The sequence below is a fragment of the Onychostoma macrolepis genome, chromosome 20, assembly GCF_012432095.1.
Source record: "Onychostoma macrolepis isolate SWU-2019 chromosome 20, ASM1243209v1, whole genome shotgun sequence".
NCBI classification, from domain to species: domain Eukaryota; kingdom Metazoa; phylum Chordata; class Actinopteri; order Cypriniformes; family Cyprinidae; genus Onychostoma; species Onychostoma macrolepis.
Window position 1 is genome coordinate 21919131 of NC_081174.1, and position 24180 is coordinate 21943310.

The 24180-nt window shown below is 36.9% G+C and overlaps 1 protein-coding gene across 1 annotated transcript; it reads left to right on the forward strand.

Annotated features, from left to right (window-relative positions):
* snap25a (synaptosome associated protein 25a) lies at nucleotides 1–22750 on the forward strand. Its single transcript, XM_058755346.1, has 8 exons — nucleotides 1–152; nucleotides 10252–10395; nucleotides 12020–12061; nucleotides 14494–14542; nucleotides 16911–17028; nucleotides 19904–20023; nucleotides 20254–20398; nucleotides 21230–22750. The coding sequence occupies exons 2-8, from the start codon at nucleotides 10324–10326 to the stop codon at nucleotides 21296–21298; spliced, it is 615 nt and encodes a 204-aa protein (XP_058611329.1). The 5' UTR covers nucleotides 1–152; nucleotides 10252–10323; the 3' UTR covers nucleotides 21299–22750.
* Nucleotides 22751–24180: the final 1430 nt, after the last annotated feature.

Here is a 24180-nt window from a genome sequence, read left to right on the forward strand (position 1 = left end):
GAGCAGCACTGAGCACTCCATTGAAGAAGAACACACGCGCATTGCCGTTGTAGCAGCTCAGTCCCTACAGAAGGGAGTTGATGGTACTTCGCTGTTGAAATTCGCAGACAGACACTTCATTGCTGACGGTCGTCCACCGACTACGGGATCAGGTAAGCTTTATTTCAAGAAAGAGATGAGGAAAAGGATTTGATGCGATTGTTTTTTGTCTTTCTTTTAAATTTGTTTGGACAAAAAAAGTGGTTGCCTTGAAGTCGCAGCACAGGCAAGAGCAACAGTGGATGTTTTTGTCAAAATGCAGTGTGAAAACTGGCTAATTACAAGAAATCCGTAATCTTTCATTTTGCGGATCCGTTTGAATTTAAGCTTCATGCGCTGTTCGGAGGATGCCAGATTTCAGGGACAGTCTTGTGTGGTTCGTACGCATTTGAACCGTGTGTTGGATGCGGCACGATGTGGGCGGTTTCTGCGTTTCAGCACCCTGGACAGAGACTGCGTTTGCTCCACTGCGTTTCTGTCCTGAATTCACATCCAGCCCCTGCAGCTGAATTACCATTATATGTCTAGCAAAGTTTTGCGCAGAGGCGCCGTCTAAATAATGGTTGCTTTTACCAGATGTTTAAGAGACGAAGGTTTTTACAAAAGACCCTGTTGACGTTACAGCATCAGGCCATTAATCACTGAAATGATAGTGAAAACTAACGTCTAGTTGTTAGGCTATATTTTGCAGCAGCATTTTATAACCAGATCGGCTCTCGTTGCTTTGCCAGATTATTATTATTATTATTATTATTGTCTCTGAATATAAATAATAAAGATTCGATTGCATCGGGTGAGTGATTTATCTAAAGTGATCAGCGATTGATAGTGGGGGAGGTCAATATGGCAAACTGCGACAAAGTGGTAGAGAATTAATGTGCGTGTTGCAGAGAAAGCAGTGTGGGAGAGTCAGATGGGATGATACAGAGATCAAACTTATTTAATGGAACCGATATATTCGTTGTCTGCAGACGTTTATTTGGACCAAATCATCTCAACCTTGCCGTATGTATGTGATGAGGCAGCGGTAATGACCAGTGCGTGTCTTCCTGGTGGTAGACGATGGGCGGGGGCTTGAGCAAAGACGAGCGGGGGCGGATGCTGGAGATACCCTCACTGACAATGATTCTTTGGGCTCACATATAACTAGGGATGGAAATCATAGAAGAATTGCACGGTTCCATACACGATTCTTTTAGTAATTTTGAGGAAGACACTTTTGGAAAAAAAAGACGAGTGTTGCCAAATAATGAGATAATTTCAGAGTTTTATCGACTTTTTAGAGGCAGCGTAATGCCATTCAATAATTGTCCTTAACGAGGCTATACAAATTATTATTATTTTTTTTTGTATTGTGATGCATTTTTTTTTATATAGGCTATATATAAAATACCACAACTAAACTCTACTACAACAAATAATGTTAAGTTACACGTTGTCGTATGAACAACCAGTCAGTAACTAGCCTACACTGATTTAAGTCTCACGAGACTCAACATAACAACATAACACAGAAACAGCTCCGACTGATTTGTAATTTGAGTCACAAAGAACTGACTCATGACAGTCAGACGTCGCGCTGTTTGGTGTTGAGTCACTAAAAAGAACCGACTCACATGAATCATTCGATTTGGAATCGATCTACACTCGTCGCGTTGTATGTTGTTGAGTTGAATCACTAAAAGGAACCGATTCGCATTGGTTCGGGAATCGATCTACACTTGTACGTTTTTGATTCGCTAAAAAGAACCGGCTCACAAAAGTCATTCGTAATCGCTCTACATTCAGCAGCAGTGTTGAATAACACTGCCAGAGCATTTTAGTTTTATAACCACACTGGCGTCTGAGAGCCGTTAACGGAACCGAATGTGACGAAAATAAAAAATCTATTTTTTATTATTTTTTTACTCTTCGTTCCAAACCCTGCGTGATGCAGATTTAACAACGCTCCCAAACCCAGAGCCATCTTTGCCTTATGACACATCCTCACGTGTAAAACACATTCTGGCACACAGAATGTACTGATTACACAATAGTATTATCGCGTAAAATCCCTACATTAACCGGATGTCCGTGACAACCCGAAATATCATCTAATCATCCAGTGTGACTTGGGCATGTCAGGATACTGCAGAAGAGCTCTTTTTCTGTCACGTGCCTTCATCTTGCACCTGCAAATGCTCTAAAGCCACGGTATCGTTTCTCATCACGACTGTTTTTGGCCATCCTTCTGTTGTTGTAAGGTTAGTAAATGCGCACGCTTTTACTGACGCATATATGAGCAACAGAAAATGATACTTTACTACAATGAGCTGAGCATTGGGCTTCGCTTGTCCCGGTCTGTATTTGTCTTGCGGCGGTTGTGAGAGACAGGTTGGCACGCTTCTGTTGTTGAATCTGATGGTTTAATGCGGCTTATTATGGCTTGACTGCAGAGCGCTGGGCGGCAGGGATGTTCCCTGAATAAGTGGTGACTCACGCGATACCAGACCGCGATTCATCTTGATTTATCGATGCCCATTGCTACTTAATATTATAAACATACCTGATCTTAATACATTCTATAACATATAGCATGTAACGTTAATACATAGTTCATATATTTTACATAAACACAAAGATACAGTGATTTATCCATGTACGTATGGATTGTTGTTTATGCAAGGATAAACAGTTGTACCCAAACTCTAAATTATAGGTTCAGTTATTATATGTATTTTTGAGCAGCACATGTTCACAGATTCCAGTTTTAATAAACGGCTGAGCTCAGTCAGGAGTGATTCACTTAAATAAATCCTACAAACCAATTAATATGTCATCTGGAAATTGTTTCATCAAATCTCGACACTGCGACTGCGAGGTGCTTTATTATGGTTGCTCCAATGTCTTAATTAATCACTGTATCAATGAAATGTTGTGATAGATATCATGAAAAAAGAAAACCAAAAGCTTTACCAGTAACCTGTTACGGGAAATTGCAATGTTATTGTCAGTTGTCAGTAAGTCCTTGATTTCATATTTCTAATTACATATAGCCTTTTAACACAAAATTGTTTTAGATTAAAGCACCAGCTGGGTCAAAAATGAGAACTGATTTGCGATTCCCTAAATTAAAAAGAGCAGCCAGTCTTGGGGGGCCACTGAACAGAATCTAGTAACCAATAACATGGGCCGAAGCACAAAATGGCTTCCGGATATCTCTGCGACAGTCCTGCACAAGTGCACTTGGTTGAACACTCACAGATTGAAAATATGGTCAAATGCGTCACAAGAGCATAAAAGGCAGAAGACAGCAATGGATGAAAAGATGAGCAATGGGAAGAGGGGGGATAATGTTGGTAGAAGAAAAATAAGCAGATAAGGGACGTCAGAAGAGGGTGGCTGAGAATGAGAGGAGAAAAGACAAGATACCCTGAAGAATTAGCTTGTATGATGCATAATGACTCCAGAAAGAAGCCCCCTCATGGCAAACATCTCAGCCTGTAAACTCTGCCCACACATGTGGGTTTCCCCTCCACCATCTGCAAATATCAATAGTGCTGGAGGTTTCTGAAGGCGGAAAGAGAAGCATCATAAATCAGCATAATGACTGACGCTGTCCTCTCTCTCTGAACACAATTTTCAAGAGGTCACAGTGGTTAATAAGTGCAGTCTTAAATTTACTGAATAAAAGTGAGATTAAGCAAAGGATTAAGAGCTAGCTGATGTAACTTACTGTAGTTAGTAATACTGAAAGAACTGAAGCAATGCGGTGTGTATTGCATTTGACATCTAGTTTATGAAAATGTTCATATAAGACCTTATATTTGTGGTTATAGTATGCTGTATGGGTAATGCAGTTGTTTAAAATATGTCTGTATTAATGCATGATGAAAATGACTTTTTTACCTGTGCCATTTGTCTTTGCTAGGCATCTTATCAGATGGACATTTTATGCATTTGGCTACTTTTGCAAGCTGTTAGTGTGAGCAGTTTGGACGAATGTTATGGCATCTGTTCATTTGCTCATAGCTGCAGTCTGAAGCCATTTTAGAATTGTAGCTCTCTCAGAGTACTGAGAGTTCATGTAATGAAGTTTTCTACAGCATGGCGCATATATATAGTGTAAGGCACAGACAGATGAGATCATGCAGATGATTCATACTTTCTCAGTTTACATGTAAAGATTAGGCAGTCTGATTCCATTAAAGTGGAATCGTATTTCAGTATTAAGTAGCATGCTATAGTAAATACTACTTGGAAATTCAATATTAGCCTTTGCTTCATGTTTGCATATTTCTTTTCAGGATTATTTGACTGTTGACCCATGTTTGAGATGCCAAACAGTCTTTTGATAACAATACACACTGGCTCATTTAAGTCATTCAATAGGACGGAGAAAGACAAATTTGCTATAGTTGAAGTATTAACGCTTGTATTTTCTCTCTTTGATTGTCAATCACTGATGTTTCTCATTCAGAAAAAAAGTCCTTTCTATTGACTACACTTTATGTGAATGTAGCTGAGCAATATGTTATGAAGCACTCCATATGTAAGAAATGATTTTGTGGCATTCACTCTTTTTGATTATATATATTCCAAAAATGGAAAATGAAGCATTTAGATGATCCTTCAGTAAATATCCATTTTATTTATTTATTTTGAGCATATGTATAACAAAATTTATGCTTAAACGAGAAAAATAATTTAATAATCAGGTAAGAAAAACAGATTAGATAGCACACATTTTATGAATAGAATAGTGATCTTACGTTCAATCAGTTACTGGTGCTTTCAAGAAGAATTTTTAACATGCATCATTTAATTGAATTGTTTATTTATACAGCTTTATTTCTTTTAGCTAAATGCGCCTCTATAAAATGAATCTGTTAATCGTGTTTCTGTTGAGCAAAAGCTTTTGTCTGCTTCCTGGATCTTGGGCTGCCTAATTGCTTTTTAATGTCTGTTGTTTATGACTCCTCAAATATTTAACACCTGCTGATGCTATCATTCAGGTGTCATTTTTTCTGTGCTTTCTTCATACCTCCCACCCCTCCTGTCTGATCAACAAAACAAATGTCACCACCACATGATATCATCAGTGCAGTTTATGAGATTTTCATATAAATGACTTTTGTTGGCACCCAATTCGCCTTTGATGCATTTTGTCTTTGCTGCAATGTCTGTTGTTGAAGGGACATATAAATGCAATATGAGAACGTTAGTACGCCAATCAAAAAAGAATGTCAATGGAATGCAGTTAAAAACAGATCTTCTGCAGGTGTGAGGACATCTGAATGTTGCTCTTTTTAGTGAGTCGGAGTAGCTGATAGCTTCCTCTGCTGCTTTCTGATCATCATTCCTACGAAGTTGCAATAAAAACGGGAAGGTCACACTCAAACAGACTGCATAGCCAGCCCTCCAATCCTTGCCCTGTCAAACTCATCACTTCATCACTCGTCATTTCGCCAAGAACCTTGGAGCCAGATGGGGAGGCGAAAGGCAACAGGGTGTCGGGGGGGGGGGACACAGTGTCTGCTTTAATGGCTGTGTTGTTCATAAATCCATCCTGGGGCTTCCCCATGAGAGGGTGTCTGACTCTGAGGTTTACAGGCAGCGAGGAGGGAGGGCTCTCTGCAGTAGGACCTGATGCCGTTGCTGCAGAGCTGAACACAAATGGGCTTGTGAAATGGACTCTGTCAAATCAATTGCATTGGCTGTTGGATCCCCGCTAAATCACAAGACCCTTCAACCCAGTGTAAAAGGGGGATATAGATGAGGTTCTACGGCTGCTGCAGTCGTTCTAGTTTATGGCGCAGCAACATGAGTGCGTAGGGCAGAATCTCAGTATGCAGCCACATGCACACTGGAATGTTTAATTTAGATCAGTACTAATGACCGTCACAGATCACACGCATAATGATTTTCTGTTAGAGAGTACATGGTCTGTTGATTGTTTTGCAGCATTCAAAAAATGGACCTTTAGTAGGTCCTGCTGTAAATATCCATTTTATTTCATTGTTCATTTTTTTGCAGCATTTTTACAAAGCAGACTTAAATTAACAGTAAATATCCATTTAAAAAATATCAGTAAATATTTATGTTTACTGGACATTCACTGCAGTAAATAGCCATTTTCTTTATTTGTTTGTTTGTTTTTTGTATTTTTTTTAAACAGCACTTTTCACTATACTTAACTTCAAAGCAGAATTAAAATAATCAGTGCCCTATTTGAGCATAAATATAACACAAATTGAATATAATTCATGCATAAACAAGCAGAATAATGTCCTATAGATGTAAGAAAAATAAAGATGATTCATAATAAAGACATTTTCTTTTTATATGTTAAAATATCTTCAATTTATTTAATTTCAAGGATTAGACGATAAATGAAGAGTTCAGATGCAAAGTGCCATTTAAAGTTGTCATCAAAATGAGCATTTTAGGTAATTTTACTCTATGCAATTAAAGTGAAATAACTGAACATAAATATAGGAGCCTGATAAAACTGCTAATTTTAGAAGAAATTTTGCATCTGAACTCTTCAAATATTTTTTTTTTGCATTGTAGATGAGAAGCAAACCATGAAGAAGCCCACCTCCTTATAGACTTCTGGTGGCATATTCCTAATTCACTGCAGTATAATCAAATTTGAACTATACTGTGTTGAGGTCTTTTTATCTTATATTGAATTTTCCACATGGTTTCCATGATTATACTTTTCTATATTATACAAGGAGTGTGAACAGTACCAGTGTTAGCAGAGCTCTGGAATCTCTCCACACAATCCTCCACTCAGGAGGAAGGGGACTGATGCTATTAATCACTACTCATGAGAGGAGGGGGTGGCATCGCTCAGGCCTGTCCTCATCTGGTTGTATTGCCTTGTGAATAATTATCCATTGCTATAGTTTACAGGCAGCCGGCTTCATCTGTTACTCCATGATTTTCAATCAAGGACAAGGCATGGCTGGAGACAAATGGGAACATTAATGAACTCAGAGACCTCCCTAAATAATGCATCACCTGCTGCAGTTTATATTGTACATTTGTTCAACTAAACGTAACTGCAACTGTTGATGTGTATTTGTTACACTGAAAACAATTTGGTGTAGAAACTGCTGGTAAATTTTACAAATAATTACAAAAAAAATAAGTACCACATTGATTTAAATGTGAAATTTTGAAGTAGAAATACTGAAATAGTATTTTCTTGTTTTGTTTAAAACTTTGAGAAATCATTTTTTACATTGTACATTAAATGTGCTTTCTGGTGGTACGAGAAAACAAAACTATGCTGTCGACTTATTGTGGTATATGGTTTGATGGCAATCTCAGATGTTCATCCATTTGCCAAGCATAAAACGTATGAATAACATATGGCAAAAAATCCAGTTTTTGAGCAGTTTTCTCTTTCTTGTTTTTTCCATCTTTGCATTGGTGAAATAGCATTCTCATACGGACTCTGATTTTTGAAACATGTCAAGCTCGATAACTCGCTCTACGAGAGTCAATCTGTTGCAACATACATAACACTGTAGAGGGGAAATACCATAACCCGATTTCAAAGGTAATCTCGTAAAACACGTCTGTTTCGCCTGACTCTGAGATTTAGAGGTCAGGCATGATAAGTTCATTCCATTTCAGGGGATATAAGGTGAAGTTAGCGTTTAGCAAAGTGTGTGAGAGCCACAACAGAGCGGTTACTGGTGCAGTATTTAAGCTTTAAGTTTTGGAGGAGGACAGTTTTTGTGTGGTAACTGAAGTGCTGCAGTGAAGGGAGAGGCTGCATGTTTGAAGAGAGAAAACAAAATGGCAGCCAGCTCAGAGTCGGAGGATGAGTGAGCACACACACACACACACACACACACACATGCAGCTATTCTAAAAGAGCATGTGTTTGAACCATCGAGCTTCTCATTGTCTCGGTAAACAAACATACAGCTACATAAAATTTCCAGTATCACACAGCAACTTAATGGTCAATAAGTAATACTCTGGAGCCTAGTTCGGTAAGAAACTTGCCTCATTATGTTTACTGCTTTTAGAGTCATTATTGCAAAACTTTTATTCCAGGACAGTAACTGAGTCCAATTATTGTTTGTTCTTAAATTTTGTGTAATGATATATATATATTTTTTTAATTTCAACGCAATCATTCTACTAAATATTTTATTGTCTCTCCCAATAATAACTCTCCCAAAAAGTATTAAATAATGTGTAATGAATATTTTAATGGCTAGAGATCATTAATATTGTACTCTTGGCAAAAGGCCAAGCTTTAAAGTTTAAATGATCCCTGCTTTGCAGTTTTTCTCTGTTTACTAGTATTACTTTTCTTGTAATCCCTGTCCAGTCTTGTAGATTTCTTGTTTAAATATATGTTTATATAGTAATGTTCTATAGAGATGTACACAGGTCTCATCGTCTACATTTGAGTGCTTCAGAACTAGCTCGCTTCATCTGCTATCATTCAACAAGCAGAAAATAATAAGAGTCATCAATTAAGCAGAAAGGAGAGCATTTTCATATTTGCATCATTTTTCTTCTATATTTAATGACTGGTAGTGCACTGGAAAAAATAACATGAATAGTTACCACTACCTAATGCATTATTAATAATCCTGGGATACAGGCAAGAGCTACAATCATTTTAACCTGAAAGCAGAAGTGAATTGGCAAAATGAATAAACTGAAAATACAAATAAAATAAAAGCCTAACCTTTTGACCTTTTGTTTACAGAACATCTGTTAACAGGTCAATAATTGAGGATCCCATCTGCTCAGTTCTCTGGCTTGCACTGATGTTAGCTTTTTTGCATTGTTGCAGGTTTAGCTAACTGACAATGCAAAGGCCTGCTAATGGTGTGTCATTCATATTCATAAAACAGCAAATAACATTACGTTTGCTCAGTTAAAAATGAGAAGATGAAAGATGTAGATGGAGAAGCAAATTAAAAGACTGTTTTTCATTAGTAAAGAACAGCGTGGGAAGTAACCAAAGAAAGTCAATTAGCAGAAAACTGAGTCCTGAGCTTTCACTGGCCTAGTTAAAACAATTTTCCAACATTGTTTTGCTTTTGAAAAAATGAAGGCAGCAAGGCACCTTTTTGATTTGGCCCATCATTATTTCTCTGGTCTCTCAAATTGTGCTCAACTTTATTTAAAAAATACTGCCACAAAGAATTCACTATGATGTTCACTGACCTGGCGTTTTTATGCACTCATCAGAATCTGAACGAGTTCATTCATCAGAGGTTAAGCGAGGACATGCAAGAGACGTTTCTGTATTGGTGTGTTTCACTGGCACCAGCTAAGGCACCATGGCATATGGCACCATACTGCAAATTCATCACAAACATGTTTCTATTACCCTGAGTGAGCCTGCATGAGTACACAGCCTTGATGATGGGTCAATCAATTTTACATTGGTGCTCCCTGATCTTTAACCAAAGCAGAAGATGACATTCATTTCACTGGTGGAGACGGGAGTGTAATATTGCAGCCTTTAGAGTCTCTGGAGTATTTCACAGTAAAAGGTCAGGCAGGCATGTTAAATTTAATCGCTTGAGTACAATTATGCAATTAATAGAGGCTGTATTGCTCGTTAATACCTGCTTGGAATTCATTGGATATTTCACTGATAGTGTTGTGTATGGTTGAGCTGGATGATAAATTAAGATGTCTGTTCTTGTATGCGAGCATGAGAGTTTGTAAAAGCATGTTTTACTTTTAACTTTGAATCAGGATGGCATCATTGCCCACATGCTTGTGCAGTTTAACACACACTCACAATTATTCAGTAAGCTGTTCTTTCTAGACCCCATGGGATATCTTGCTAGCTGTCACGCCAGTCTTTTCAGGAATATATCTGTCAAGCTCACAGTTTCCATGACAGAGCAGGGACAAATTTCTCCTGGTACACCCAGAACCTCAGGGAAGAATTTAATCAGCTAAACACAGCAGCCAGCACCTCGGCACGAAGAGAAGAGGCGATGGGCTCCTTGAGAGCAGACAATGTCCTACTGTCCATTTCATGACATTTAATTAGCCTGTGTAAATAAAATGAGTTTATTAGCTGTATGAGCCTATGAATTTAACGCCCGGCCTTGGTTTTGCATGGATATATTGTCTTTGCTAATTCTTAAATCTGGATGACACAATTCGCTATTCGAGTGAGCTCCATCATTTAATGTTTTCCTTTTCTCTGTCTTTGTCCGATTCTTTTAGCTTCCCCCAGACTTCCAATAAAACCCACTCTTCCCAGTTGGAGACCAGCTCCACCCAGCTCACCCAGCAGCCATGGCAGACGATTCGGATATGCGCAATGAGCTCTCTGACATGCAGCAACGTGCAGACCAGCTGGCCGATGAGGTAAGGTCATTCACTTCCTCTCTTTATGCTACACTTACACGAACAACAACCTTCAAACTTTAACTAGTCGCAATCAAAAGATGCCAAACTAAGGGACCAAAATGGAGCTTCATGAAGCACGGATGTGTTTTTGACCATCAAACGAAGTGATAATGAGGAATATTTACAGTAAATAAATGTAAACTCCCATTTTTTGGTTCAAAGATGCATTCAGCAATAAAGAAATGAATAGTTAAGATCATGTATGACTAAGAAGACTAATAAAAACAGTGGTCACATGAGTAGCCAAAACTGATTTTTTTTCCCACATGGAGCAGGTGAATGTTAAAAAGCTGAATCCTTTTATCTCTGTAACTTCCTGTTATTGGCCACTTTATAGAGTGATTAATAATTGTATAAATTACATTATTATAAAATAATAACTAGATAATTAATTAATTATTTATAATTATAATTTTAGATTAATTAATCATGGCTTACTATGAATAGTGCATTTCTATTTTATAAAGTTATTAATACTTGTATTAATTGTTATTATAATATTAATACTGGCAATAATTTTAATATATTTTATTAATTATTTGAAATTATTATAATTTTAGATTAATACATTAATCATGGCTGACTCTGAATAGTGCACTTCTACAACTGAAAACATTTTTACATGATGCTGCATCAATGCCAATATTGACAACTGTTGATCAGTGCAACATAAACAATAATGTAATAAATAAATAAATTAGCATTATTTTATTTGCTAAGTCATCTGTTTAGTTGAAGCAGACATTAAATTAGTTTTGCTCTCATCCAGGTCACTGACATAAGTTAATTATTTCACATTTTCATGCTCTGTTGATTGAGGCTTGGATAAATTGCTGTAATTTATTCTACAGATTTATTTATTTGTACACAGCTTGTTCTGTGGGCTGCAACTGTGAGCTGTCAGAGTCCATATGTGAATGTGTGTGTGTGTGTGTGTGTGTGATGTGACGGGAGGGTTCACCTGCACTCTGCCTTACATAATGCTGCAGCATTTGCTGTGTGTGTGTGTGTGATGTGATGTGTGTGTGTGTGTGTGTGTGTGTGTGTGTGCGTGTGCATGAGAGCTGGGGGTGGCGTCTGTGAGTTTGCAGGCTGATGGAGCTCCTCACTGGCTCCCCACGCTATGATTCTCACAGCTGAGCAGAATATTAAAACACAAACAGCACACCACATTGCAAAAATGGCCTCCAGCCTTCTGATCCACAGAGATATGAATTCATAATATCCAGACACTCAGTCCATGATATTTGTGTAAAAAATGCTGTAGATGGCATTTGGCATTTCACATCAGTGAGAGACAGAAAGATGAGGTGGTCACAATGGTGGATAGCCTGAGATCTAAAGTTTGAAAGGAGAGGTGAATGATGTTCTGATGCTTAATGCAGATTTGTTTTCGTACATTTTTCTGTAGAGACTTAAATGTTTTGGTATGTTAGTGCTGTAAAGAACATCCATTGATTATTTATCTGTTATAGTGCGTGTTAAAAATCCTCCCACAGACTACAGCTTGTGGAGGTTTTTATCTCTGTCATTTCCTTATGAATTCTGGTTTTAACATCTTTTTCCTCCCCCCCACCAACAGTCACTGGAGAGCACCCGCCGTATGCTCCAGCTTGTGGAAGAGGTAAAGAGACACTTTATTATATTTATATTAAAATTATTTCTCAGTGTATGCATGTGCTCTTTCTTTCTGATCACAAATGTTTAATATATGATCTGTCATAAGATATTTTTGAAAGAAATAAACAGAATAAATAAAGAAATAAGAAATATAAAGAAATAAATATTCAGTGAGGCTGCAATAAATTGCTCAAATCTGACATTAAAGACTTTTAGATTATTATAAAATATTTGTATTTCAAACAAATGTTGTTCTCTTGAACTTTATATTCATCAAAGAATCCTGAAAAAAATGTTCCATGGTTTAAATTTGATTAAATATTAAGCTAATTAAATATGATTAATTATTATTATTAAATATTTAATCAGATTAATAAATAAATATGAAGCAGCTGTTTATTTTTCAACAATGATAATTTTAGAAATGTTTCTTGAGTGCCGAATCAGCGTATTTGAATTCTGACTGCAGATCATGTGACACTGAAGACTGAAGTAATAGCTGCTGAAAATTCAGCTTTGCCATTACAGGAATAAATACAATTTTTAAATATAATAAAATAGAAAACAGTTATTTTAAATTGTAATAATATTTCACAATATTACAGTTGATCAAATAAATGTAGCCTCGGTGAGCATAAAAATAATAAAACAAAAAATGTACTAAATTAACATTAAATTGACAGCCCTAGAAAAATAGATCAGTACTTTTATTCTATCTTGAGAGCTGTAGTCTGCAGCACAAACTGGACTTGGCTAATCTAGGCTAGGTGGGTTGAGGGTGTTAAAGAGAGAAAGAGAACAGAGGTGTGTATATATGAGGGGAAGAACTGTGATGAAGTCTCTGCAACATATCTCAAGGTCATATCGATAATCACAGCCCATATCTCTGCAAAGAGCACCTCCCCATGTCCATTACTGGCAGATCAGGGAAGTGATAAGTCGCCTCAGAGTTGACAAATAGACAAGTCGCCTGAGGCCTCTAAGGCTGACAGACTGATAGACAGAAGAAAACTGGAAAGGGAGGGTGAACACAGATCAAGAATAATTTGTCACTGCTGACACAGTTGATCTAAGATACTACTTATGTCAGCCCATACCAGCCTTTTCATGTTTTAGTGAGACTGATCAAATGTTCTCGGCACTTATAGACGATCAGCAGTATTCCTGCGTTAGACCAAAACAGAGGTAAATCACATTCATTATTTATACCAGTAGAAGCATTGAGTTTGTCCCAGGCTTTTACTGCTGCGTGGAAATTCAGCAGTTTATGGCACAAACAAATGAATCCCCAAGGATCCATTTAGGGCACATTGTGATCCCATCCGGAGTGAGGGGGGTGCTGCTTCATGTCTCACTGATTCATGCACCACCGAGCCTTACGATTATCCCAAATATCGATATCCCGTTCCCCTCAAAGCGCTGAAGCTGCGCTTTACTGAAATATGTCACAGCTGCTTGCTATTTTCCAAACTCCAGGAAAAACAGCACAGTAAATTTACCTCGCTGATCAATAGGTCTACGGAAAAGTCATATTTTGTAAGTGGTGGATGAGATCTAGGATGCCAGTGACCAAATAGTAATGGACATTGGTTGCTCAAAGACGTTTCTCATTGAAGATTAGAACTGTAAGAGCTGATTTATAACGCAGACCTTTTCAGGGCACTATTAAATAATAATAAACATGTCATGGATGACATCTATAGCAAAATATGAATTGGAATCTCTGACCACATCGGTACTGGCCTTTACGTCCTTGTGCTAATGTCCCCTAATAATTTTTTACAGAGGTTCGGGAGGAGTAAATGTCCTCTGTATGAGTGTAACTCATTTCATAAGCTTTAATGAGGTGACAGATGATTTGTTGTGATATTAATGGGCAAACCAAATAGTGTGTCCTCAATATCTGAGGAATGAAAAGGCATTGCTTGTTCTGCGCAGTACCTTCAATGAGATCCCACTGTATTTGTTGCATTGCCTAAATATTTGGTTGTACTCCAACACTCATTTATTCTTCTAAACAAAAAAGTGGATTCATTCATTGCTGCCATTTTTCAGCAGAATTTCATTGATGGATTTTTTTTTTACTGTTTAAGGGTGAATTGTCTCAAGCCATGAAAGCTCAGAAAAGACTCTCAATAGATTCTGTCTCACATTAGCACAGAGAGTGCATTTACTAATGATATTGATCAGAGCTCTATGCTCCACAGTAATTAGCGTCTGCTTATTTAGTCTAAGAAAAAGGAGAAGAACATTATGCAATTTAAAATGTCAACAGTACAGCCTGAAGGTTTCCCTGTAGACTGTCTCTGGAATGAGCCTTGTGTTTTGTGTGCTGAACCTCACCTCTTTTTCTTTGTCCTTCTTTATTCTCCACTTTGTTTTCCATGTATTTCACCCTCTTTTCCACACTTCTTCTCCATGGCTGTCGATGCGTAGAGTAAAGATGCTGGTATCAGGACTTTGGTTATGCTGGATGAGCAGGGAGGTAAGTGTGGATGTATTTTAGATGACAATTTTCACATAAAAAATACTGTATATGTCTGTTAGCTTTTCATTTAAAATGTTTTTAAATAAGTTTGCATTAATAAGCAACTATAGTATGTATCATAAATGGATTTTAAGCTTCATCTCTGATTTTCCTTCAGTCAATGCATAAAGCAATTAAAGTCATTTTATGCAATGTAATTATGATTTCCTCTGCTGTTTCTGAAGTAATACTAAATCTTTCACCTTTTGCTAACACGTTTCCTCTTTTATTGAATATTTTTTCGTTATACTGTATTACTAAAAACAGGCTTGGCCACTGTAACTGTCCATTTAATGCTTGCATTTAAAACAAGTTTACTGTTCAGTTTAAAACGTAGTTGCCATCACAGTTTTTAGGACAGCAGCTTGTAACAATAAACTTTCAAGACAAATAAAGCAACGATCGATTTAGCTGGTAATGACAAATGACACTCTTTCCCATAAACTGCACTAATACTCTTTTGTATAATCCCTGGCACAATGCTAATATTATAAAAAAACAGATACAGTGTAATTTCAATACGTAAAAAAGTTAAAGTGGGCCATCAAATACAAAGCGACAAGGCTCTAAACAGCTTGCTCCCACTTTAAAAGCACACGTTAGCTTGTTTGGCTTAGTGTGATTAAAAAAAAGAGACATAATTGGCCTTGCTCTAAGTATTAGCTTCTTAGAAGCCCTCTGATTGGCTCCTGCATGTGAGGGCCCCCCTGTCTGCTGCCAGTAATTAGTCTTTTCATAAGGGGAATGAGATCTCACTCCTTCATCCCCTCAAACTGAGGCCTAAAGCTTATTTAAACGAAACTCTCAGCCCAGAGGTGACAAAAAGCTAGGCTGTTATCAAGGAACGAGGTATGTCAGAAGTTCAATTCCTTGTTTTAAATGAGAATTTATAGATTTTTTTTTAATCATCTTTAGGTTAATTTGCTTTGCCTAAATGAAAGTGCCTTAAAATGCCAGGGATTAACCAAAAGTAACTGATGTGATAGGCTTGTTTCCCTCTTGAACCATTCCCAGTTTGCCTCTCTCTTTCCTGTGACTGATACCTTCACTAAACCTCTTAACAATATTGAACACACCCTGTCTGCACGACAAACACACCAGACTGCATCACCACGGGTCACCCAGCACCTCAGCCATATCATCCCCTAACCACACAGAGACAAACAAACCATAAGCTGCTCCCTCTTCCATTGTACCGAGGAGAAAAGGAAGCTGTCGGCTTCCATCAAATGAGTCAGCAAACTACAGCCACAAAGCCTTGAGAGAGATCAGGGCAGTGTTTTATTCTGCCCCAAGGTCTAATTAAAGAGACACTGTCGCACTTCTGCAGTGCCCCTTATGGGAGAATCTGTCTACTGTTGGCCGGCAGGATCAAATTCGAGTGTCCACTGTAACTTCATCCAATTGATGAAGTTTTCCAAGTGTTAAATCAATGTGAAAGTCAACGTAAATTGCCATTTGCAACCCATTTTACTTCCAAAATGTGATGGATTTTGAGCGACAAAGGATATTAATGAGAAAAAATGTTGGGTGGGACTTGATTTTATTTATTGGGAATTGGTGAAAAGTGGATGCTACATACCAGAAATGAATTTACAAGTTTACAAAAAACATAAATTTAAAAACCTAACATTATTCAATAGCCTGTGCGGCCTCAGTGATGTCAGCAGAAAATAAAAGTTATTCCTTATTTGATTAATGATTAAGAAGACACTTTTTTTTATTTTTGAAAATACATGGACAGATGAAACAAGCATTAAGTAAATCAGGTCCATTTTGATTTCATTTTGACTTTGATGCATCTCTAAATAAATAAAGGATGAAGTCTTGCTATTTGAACTTTTTCCTAACTCTTTTTTGCATATGTAGGTTCATTGTAATGCATGCGTCCCCTCTACATGCATTGAGCAATTTCGCATCCAGTTCAGTGCTCATTTCTCATATATTCTTGTAAAACAAGAGCCAGTAAATTCATTCCACTGCTGTCATCCCTTTGTCCTGACCAGAACAACTCGATCGTGTTGAAGATGGCATGAACCATATCAACCAAGACATGAAGGAGGCCGAGAAAAATTTAAAAGATTTAGGGAAATGCTGTGGCCTTTTCATATGTCCGTGTAACAAGTAGGTACTGACCATGTGGCAGAAGGGTCTTACATATGTGGTGGCGTCCGTTTTTTATTTTCCCCTTTTTTTGAGTTTCCTTTTGTCACAGTGACTGTCTGAAGTTTTGTCTTCTCTTCTTTGTCCTCTCTTTCCTCCCTCCTTTATTTTCCTGACACCTGCTCTCGTTCTGTGGGGGATAAATTACTTGTTGTTTAATCAGAGCAACTGGAACGCATCGAGGAGGGAATGGACCAAATCAATAAGGACATGAAGGATGCAGAAAAGAATTTGAACGATCTAGGAAAATTCTGTGGTCTTTGTTCCTGTCCATGTAACAAGTAGGTGCTGCTTGCCTGCCTGCCTGCCTGCCTAAAAATGAATCATACTGAGAGGCCTGTAGCCCTATAGTCAGGCGTGCCCAGGGTGGCTTGCCATGTTCACTACCCATGATCCTAAGCACAGACAGTGAGCATGAGGCATGGTCACACATGCTCACAGACGTACAGCAGCCCAATTGCCTTTGCTCTGGGTCCTTTGATAGACAGTTTATCAATGAAATGTATGAATATAAGGCATGCTGCACAACCCAAGGCCACCCTTCTTTTAAAATCAAGGTATTAACGAACGTTAAACCAAACTACTAAAACTGCATGGATGTGCCAAAGTTGAGGTAAGTCACTAAATAGCCTATAGTCCAATGCAAATTCATTCAAAATACTTAAAGAAAAGTCAATTATAGCTTACATATATTTTTGACCAACTTAAGTATTACATCTTTATTTGATCATTTATTGTTACTATCAACTACATATTTGCATCGTTTTGGCGCTCATTAATGTGTTACAATGCAACTGCCTCAGCGCGAGCAAACCGATAGCTTCTTTTTATAACTAATTAATGAGGAATTATACTAATTATAGGACGAAAACATGAATGAACATCAAAGGATATATCAAAAGATATAGTACAACTTCCTGAAATGTATCTGTCGTGTAATCCATGTTGTAACCGCAAAGAGGCGTCAATAAAGCAGCTCGTGAATAACATGTCACGTGACGTTACCTTAGGAAAGCCATTCAGACGATTATAGATGTTATCTAGAAAAAATAACAAAGAATATCATGTCGCTAAAATCTTCAATACATTTTTAAGTTCATACAATATGTTAATGTATAAATCTAATTCTGTCAATAAATGTCTAAAGATTTTTGCAAAAGAGGACATTTTTGTTATGACAGCCAACATTTGAATGATTACAAATCGTCAACAATTTGGAATAGAGGCACAATTATATTAGAAACACTTTCCTCTTTCATTCAGCGCATAAAACTCAAAAATATGTTTCTTGGTCAAAACGACTCAAAATGATAGAGCAACAAACACACACACAAGATAAAAATATTTAAAAACATCTGCTTGAAAATTTACTTGCATACATTAGATTTGGTTTTTTTTACAACTTTGAAAGCACATCCATCAATGCTACTTGTATGACTGCAATAGCATGTTCCTGAATGCCAAATGCATGCTCATGCATCTCTTGCTAATTGCTGTTATTTGTTAAAGAACAATAATGCGTAGTAACAATGCTGATGACCAACTCCTACTGAAAGTCATTCAGATGAACTAACAGTTTCAAGCCTGTCTCATTCATGTTGACAGGGATAGTTTGGCAAAGAACAGGACACATAGTCCAGTCTATAGCCGCAGTACAGTGGAGAGAGCCAATGCTTTTGCTGGTTCCCCAAGGGGAGCAGACGAGATCTAGGTCAGACGGAGAAAGATACAGTGCAGATATTCAGTTTTTTATGTGACAGCCTGTCATAAAATCCCAGACTGATGCAGAGGTGCAAATAAACCTGTGCACTTAGGGAGGTTGGATTTTGGGTCAGTCAGTGGTTCACATTAAACTTAGTTCATAGTTTAAAAAAAAATTACAGTCATTTTTTTAATATAAAGTTTAAAAATTCATTATTTTAAAATTAAATGTAATTTTCAGTAGATTATTTAATAGTTGAAAGAAAAGGGAAAGTAATTTAGCTATTCTAACTACCAATATTTTAGGCATTGTTTGCCAGTTTGAGTATTAACTGCTTCTTCACATTAGATAAAGCTCAACACGCTGTTTAGAGAGAGAATGGAGGGAAGGCAGCCGGGGGAATTGTAGCTTTAGCCAGTCTCTATAAATAATACTGCAGTGGGAGGCTTGGCCATCTCTCTTTAGATAAATCAAGAAATATTAGAACTAAAATCTATATCGGCTACCCACAGCCAGAACAACAGCTGATGAATAAAACTGCCTTGTTCATGCAAATGATTCAATCTTTATAATTTATAAATTAGGTTTATGATTTTCCTGACACAGTTAGAATGAATTCAAGGCTGGCATACTGACAGACTATTAAATAAAATTGTTTGCAGTGGCAATTACAACATTGCTTTCAGTCTTACATTTGATTATTGTTATTCTGTACCTCACCTCTGGCCTCTAAATGATCAGAATATCCCACTGTCATGTCTACAATAATAAATAGTAATAATAATTGGTTGTTGTTGTCATATTTGATAAGATTGCACATGTTTTGGATAATTGCAGTGTAAAAGAGGCTATAATTACCAACAATTGATAGTTTCATTCATTTGTGGTTCTGGGTTAATAATCTTATAGCATTACTGATCTGTCATTGTCTTTCCTACATGATGATAATATTCATATTTAAGAGTCAGAAACAACGAGGTGAGAGGTGGCCAGTGAAAGGGCAAGATAGGATGCGGTTCTCTTCCTCCAGTTTCTTTTCTGTTGAAGTTATTTACACTTGTCTCCACTGATGTGGCAGTCCTGTTACTCTCTGTTGTCTGTCGCCAAGGCCTGTGCTCTTTGTTATTTGTCATAATTTGAGAGGGGTGACAGCTCATGTGCCATGGGGTGGCCAGAGGTGACCTCTGAGTCTCATTTTTCTTTGTTTGAAAATGGCTGTCTACCTGTATTTACATCCCCCATTTTCAGAAAGGTATGTGTCTCAGCATCAAGTACATATATGTTATATGTCTGCAGGATATAGCATTACAAATTACAAAAGCCCCTTGAGAATGAGCCCATCCCTGTTATGCTTGCCTGTTAATCCATGTTTGTTGTTGATCTGTGAACACACTGCTGCTGATATGGAAGTGTCCGGTTACCCTAGCGCTCACGCTTCCCCCGACTCTGTGCAGAATGAAGAGTGGCGCCAGCAAGGCCTGGGGAAACAACCAGGACGGAGTGGTTGCAAGCCAGCCCGCCCGCGTGGTGGATGAGCGCGAACAGATGGCCATCAGCGGAGGCTTCATCCGCAGGTGAGAGGCCCCGGATTCCAGGATGCTCTGTCCAGAGGGTTAGCTGGATAAGAGAGAGGTTTGATCGTGTAGCCAAAAGGTTAAATAAATCCGGTTGCAACAGCTGTGTACGCTCAAATAAAAGGCTTAAGAGGTATAGATATGTATAGATAGGCCATTTGTATGCAGTCAGATTTGAGAAATTATTGGCGTTTGTGGATTGAAATTGACTTTGTGCTTGTGGCATGCAGGGTAACAGATGACGCCAGGGAAAATGAGATGGATGAGAACTTAGAGCAGGTGGGAGGCATCATCGGTAACCTGCGCCACATGGCCCTTGATATGGGCAACGAGATTGACACCCAGAACCGCCAGATCGACAGGATCATGGAGAAGGTATGGAATGGCTCTCAAGGCCAGATTCACTTGTTGGATTTTCCAATGATAAATCACACAATCCTAAATCCTGTAAAAAAAAAAGTGCGGTTTTAATACTCACTTCAACAAATTAAGTGAGTATTAAAATATCTGTTTGCAACCCATTTGAATTCCAAAACATAAGTAATTGGGAATTACTTAATTGATATTTATTAATATTACTAAATATTATAAATTATACATATATTGTACATTTTCTATCTAAAATATATATTCCTTTGATTAAAAATTAAGAAGACAACATGCATCAATAATAAAAATGCTCATTAATGATTTAATGAGATTTGATTTCATGTTAACTTCAAAAATGAAACAATATTTTATATACACAACTTCACTTCCATAACATAAATAATTGGGCATTACTAAATTGATGAATTATACAATATATTATTTTGATTAAAAGAATAAAAAGACAAATATTTTTATTCGTTGAAACAACATGCATCAATAATAAGAATGTTCATTAACGTTTTGATTTCATGTTGACTTTTAAAATGAAACTACATATGTATTTGAGTTATTTTAGTATTATTGAGAATCTATTGTAGTTTTTTTTTATTTTAGTACATCAAGTTAAACTAAATGAAAATTAGAAATGTTACCTTGTTAACTAGATGAAATAAAATAAGTTTTAATAACATTTATTTCAAGTAACAAAATGTTTTTTTGTAGTTTACTATAATAACCCTTATATACATTTCTAACTATATATATTGCAACTGCATTTAATGGCTTGATTGTAATGAATACATTGTCGCTAATAAAGCACTGTTTAAACTATTTCAGGCTGATTCTAACAAGACCAGGATTGATGAAGCCAACCAGAGGGCCACAAAGATGCTCGGCAGTGGCTAAGCCTCTGGTTTGCTTGCTTTTACCAACCGTGCAGTTTGTCAAAAGGCAATGCGCTTATCATGGTATTTACCTTCTAGGTTTGCACACATGCACATATCACCCGGCCCCCATTGTAAATGTCGTTCTATGTGTCGTCTGTCAGCTTTTTCAATGATTGTCCTCGTAAAATGATTTCTTATACTCTGTATCATTCTTTCCAAAGGTTGTATATAGTGCTGACTCGATGGCTCTTGCTCACTTGTGAAGTTTTTATTCTCTTTATTGCCTGTATACATATATGTATTTATGTATGTATACATATATCCGCTTGTATGTGTATACATATAGCCTATGTGTATATATATATATATATATATATATATCGAATTTTTGCTGGAGGAACTATATAGGAATGCTATACAAGCTGTCTTTCCTTTTCAGTATATCTCAGTATCGTCTTGGTAAAACTGTGTCACACCACTCGGCTACTGTCATGCTCCTTATTTTGATGTTGTCATGACAATGAAGAATGGGAAAAAAGATTTTGCAAATGATATTAATACAACGAGCACTTACAATCAATGTCCTTGGTTCATATCCCTCATCACAACCATAATCAGTTACTGTTTAGACAATGTGCAACTAGATTCTGTAGCTGTAGTAGTACAAACATTGCATTCCAAGTGATGTGAATTGTGCGTTATGCATGACAAATGGTAGATCTTAGCGTCTTATAAATAAAACTTGTTTTAAAAAGATGACAAAAAAAAGGGAAAAAAAAAATCATGGCAGTAGCAAAATTGACAAAAGCATGCTCAGTATTAGGACACAGTGGAACGTTCCATATTACTGCAAGTTTGCAATAGTGCCACCATTTCAGTCGATATATATTCACAGACTGTGACCTTTGTTGTAAAATAATGCAAAAGTGACTTAAAGAGGAAATGTGATGGGAACGAAACAAGGCTGTTGTGGTGGTCCTGCAAAAATGACTTGTTTTCTAAAATGAATATGCAGTTTGGTGTAGAAAATGATGTTCTGAAAGTTGGGGACTGGTTGTTTACTGTATCATAGGTTTTGGATGCTCTGAAAAAATAAATAAATCATTTGCAATGTAAAGCAAAGACGCATATTTCTGAGAGACCTTACTTTTATAAGAAGACTGTATCTTGTTAGTTTACTTTCCCCGTGTGGTTTGTTATTGGTAAAAAATGATAATAATCCATAACAAAAAAAAAAAAAAAAATTTTTTGTTGCTTCTGTACTTAGAGCTATGCACACCAAATCACTAAGATGTTGAATAGTTATTATAAGAAGTCAAATAAATACCTTACCTGAATGACACATAGGTTAAACTGTGAGATTGATGTCCTCAACGCATGTAATATTAAAACTCCCTCTGTATCCTGTCAGTCTGTGAAGTGGTTGACATTTTGTAGCTAGCTGAATTGATTAAAAGTAATAAACCCCTAATCGCTGTGGGTTTTCATTATTGTCTCAAGCTAAATCTCACTGTCGCTTGACAAGAGCTGCTTTGTGGTACAAGAACAGCAGTGCTGAATGAGCCAAACCTGAATCGTATTGCTTCACTATGTCAAGTACAAAGCAGGCAGACTTTTTTATCCGAAGCATACAATTAGAAGTCAGCATGTGTTCCCTGGGAATCAAACCCTGTGGCCTTGGTGCTGTTAGTGTCACGCTTTACCAGTTAGGCTATGAAGTACCATTTCACATATTAGTCATTTTATGAAGGTTATGCATTTCTGATATGGGATGATATGAGACATCACAGAATAAATTCAGACAAGGCCCCTTTAAAGACATAGTTCACCCAAAAATTTAAATTTGCTAAAAATCTACTCTCCATCAGGCCAAGATGTAGATCAGTTTCTTCAAAACAGCAGATAAAAGCATCACAATAATTCACAAGTAATCCACATGCCTTCAGTCCATCTATTAATGAAAAGTTGTAAAAGTTGTGAAAAGTTCTTACATGTTTGTAAGAAACAAATTGATCAATAAGACCTTTTTAACTTCAAACTGCATTCAAACTGTTTCCAGCTAAAATATGAATCCTCTATCCATCTCATCTGAATCAGGAGAGAGATGTGCACAGATCAAGTGCTGTTAGCAAGCAGAAATGGTCCAAAACAGTTCTAAATAAATATTTTGATGGATGTTTTTTTATGTGAGAGGACAACAGGGGATGGACGTTTTTACTGGAGGAAGTGTTATGGATAATGGACTGGTATTTTGTCCAGAAGCAACAGTTTAAAGTTAATATTACTTAAATGACGGATTTGTTTCTTACAAACACACAGCTCATGAAAATAATTGATGTCACATGGATTACTTGTGGATTATTTTGATGTTTTTATCAGCTGTTTCAATTCTCATTCTGACGGCACCCATTCACTTCAGACGATACATTGGGTGGGCAAGTAATGTAATGCAAATCTGTTCCAATGAAGAAACAAACCCATCTGCATCTTGAATGGCCTGAGGGTAAGTACATTTTCATTCTTGGGAGAAATTTTTCTGCTGCTGTTGTAATAGTCTTGAAAAGGGAACGACTAAGATCTTGACAAGAGTAGGTTTCAATAATAGATTTAAACTCAGCAATAAAAACTATATGGTATCATACATTAAGCTTTAGTTCAAAACATGCTGAAAACAAGCTACACTGAAAGAAAACAGGTGTAAAAATAATTTTCATTGCTTGTAAATTTCACAAACAGCAAATTAAACGTGAAATTTTGAAGTAGAAAATCATATTTTCTTGTAATTTGCAAGAATTTGTTTTATTTGCCACTTTGAAGAATCATTCAAATCAAAAAGCAAAGTAAATAAATGAATAAAAACATAAAAAGTGACACCATAAAGGTGATCAGCTCTTTTAACTA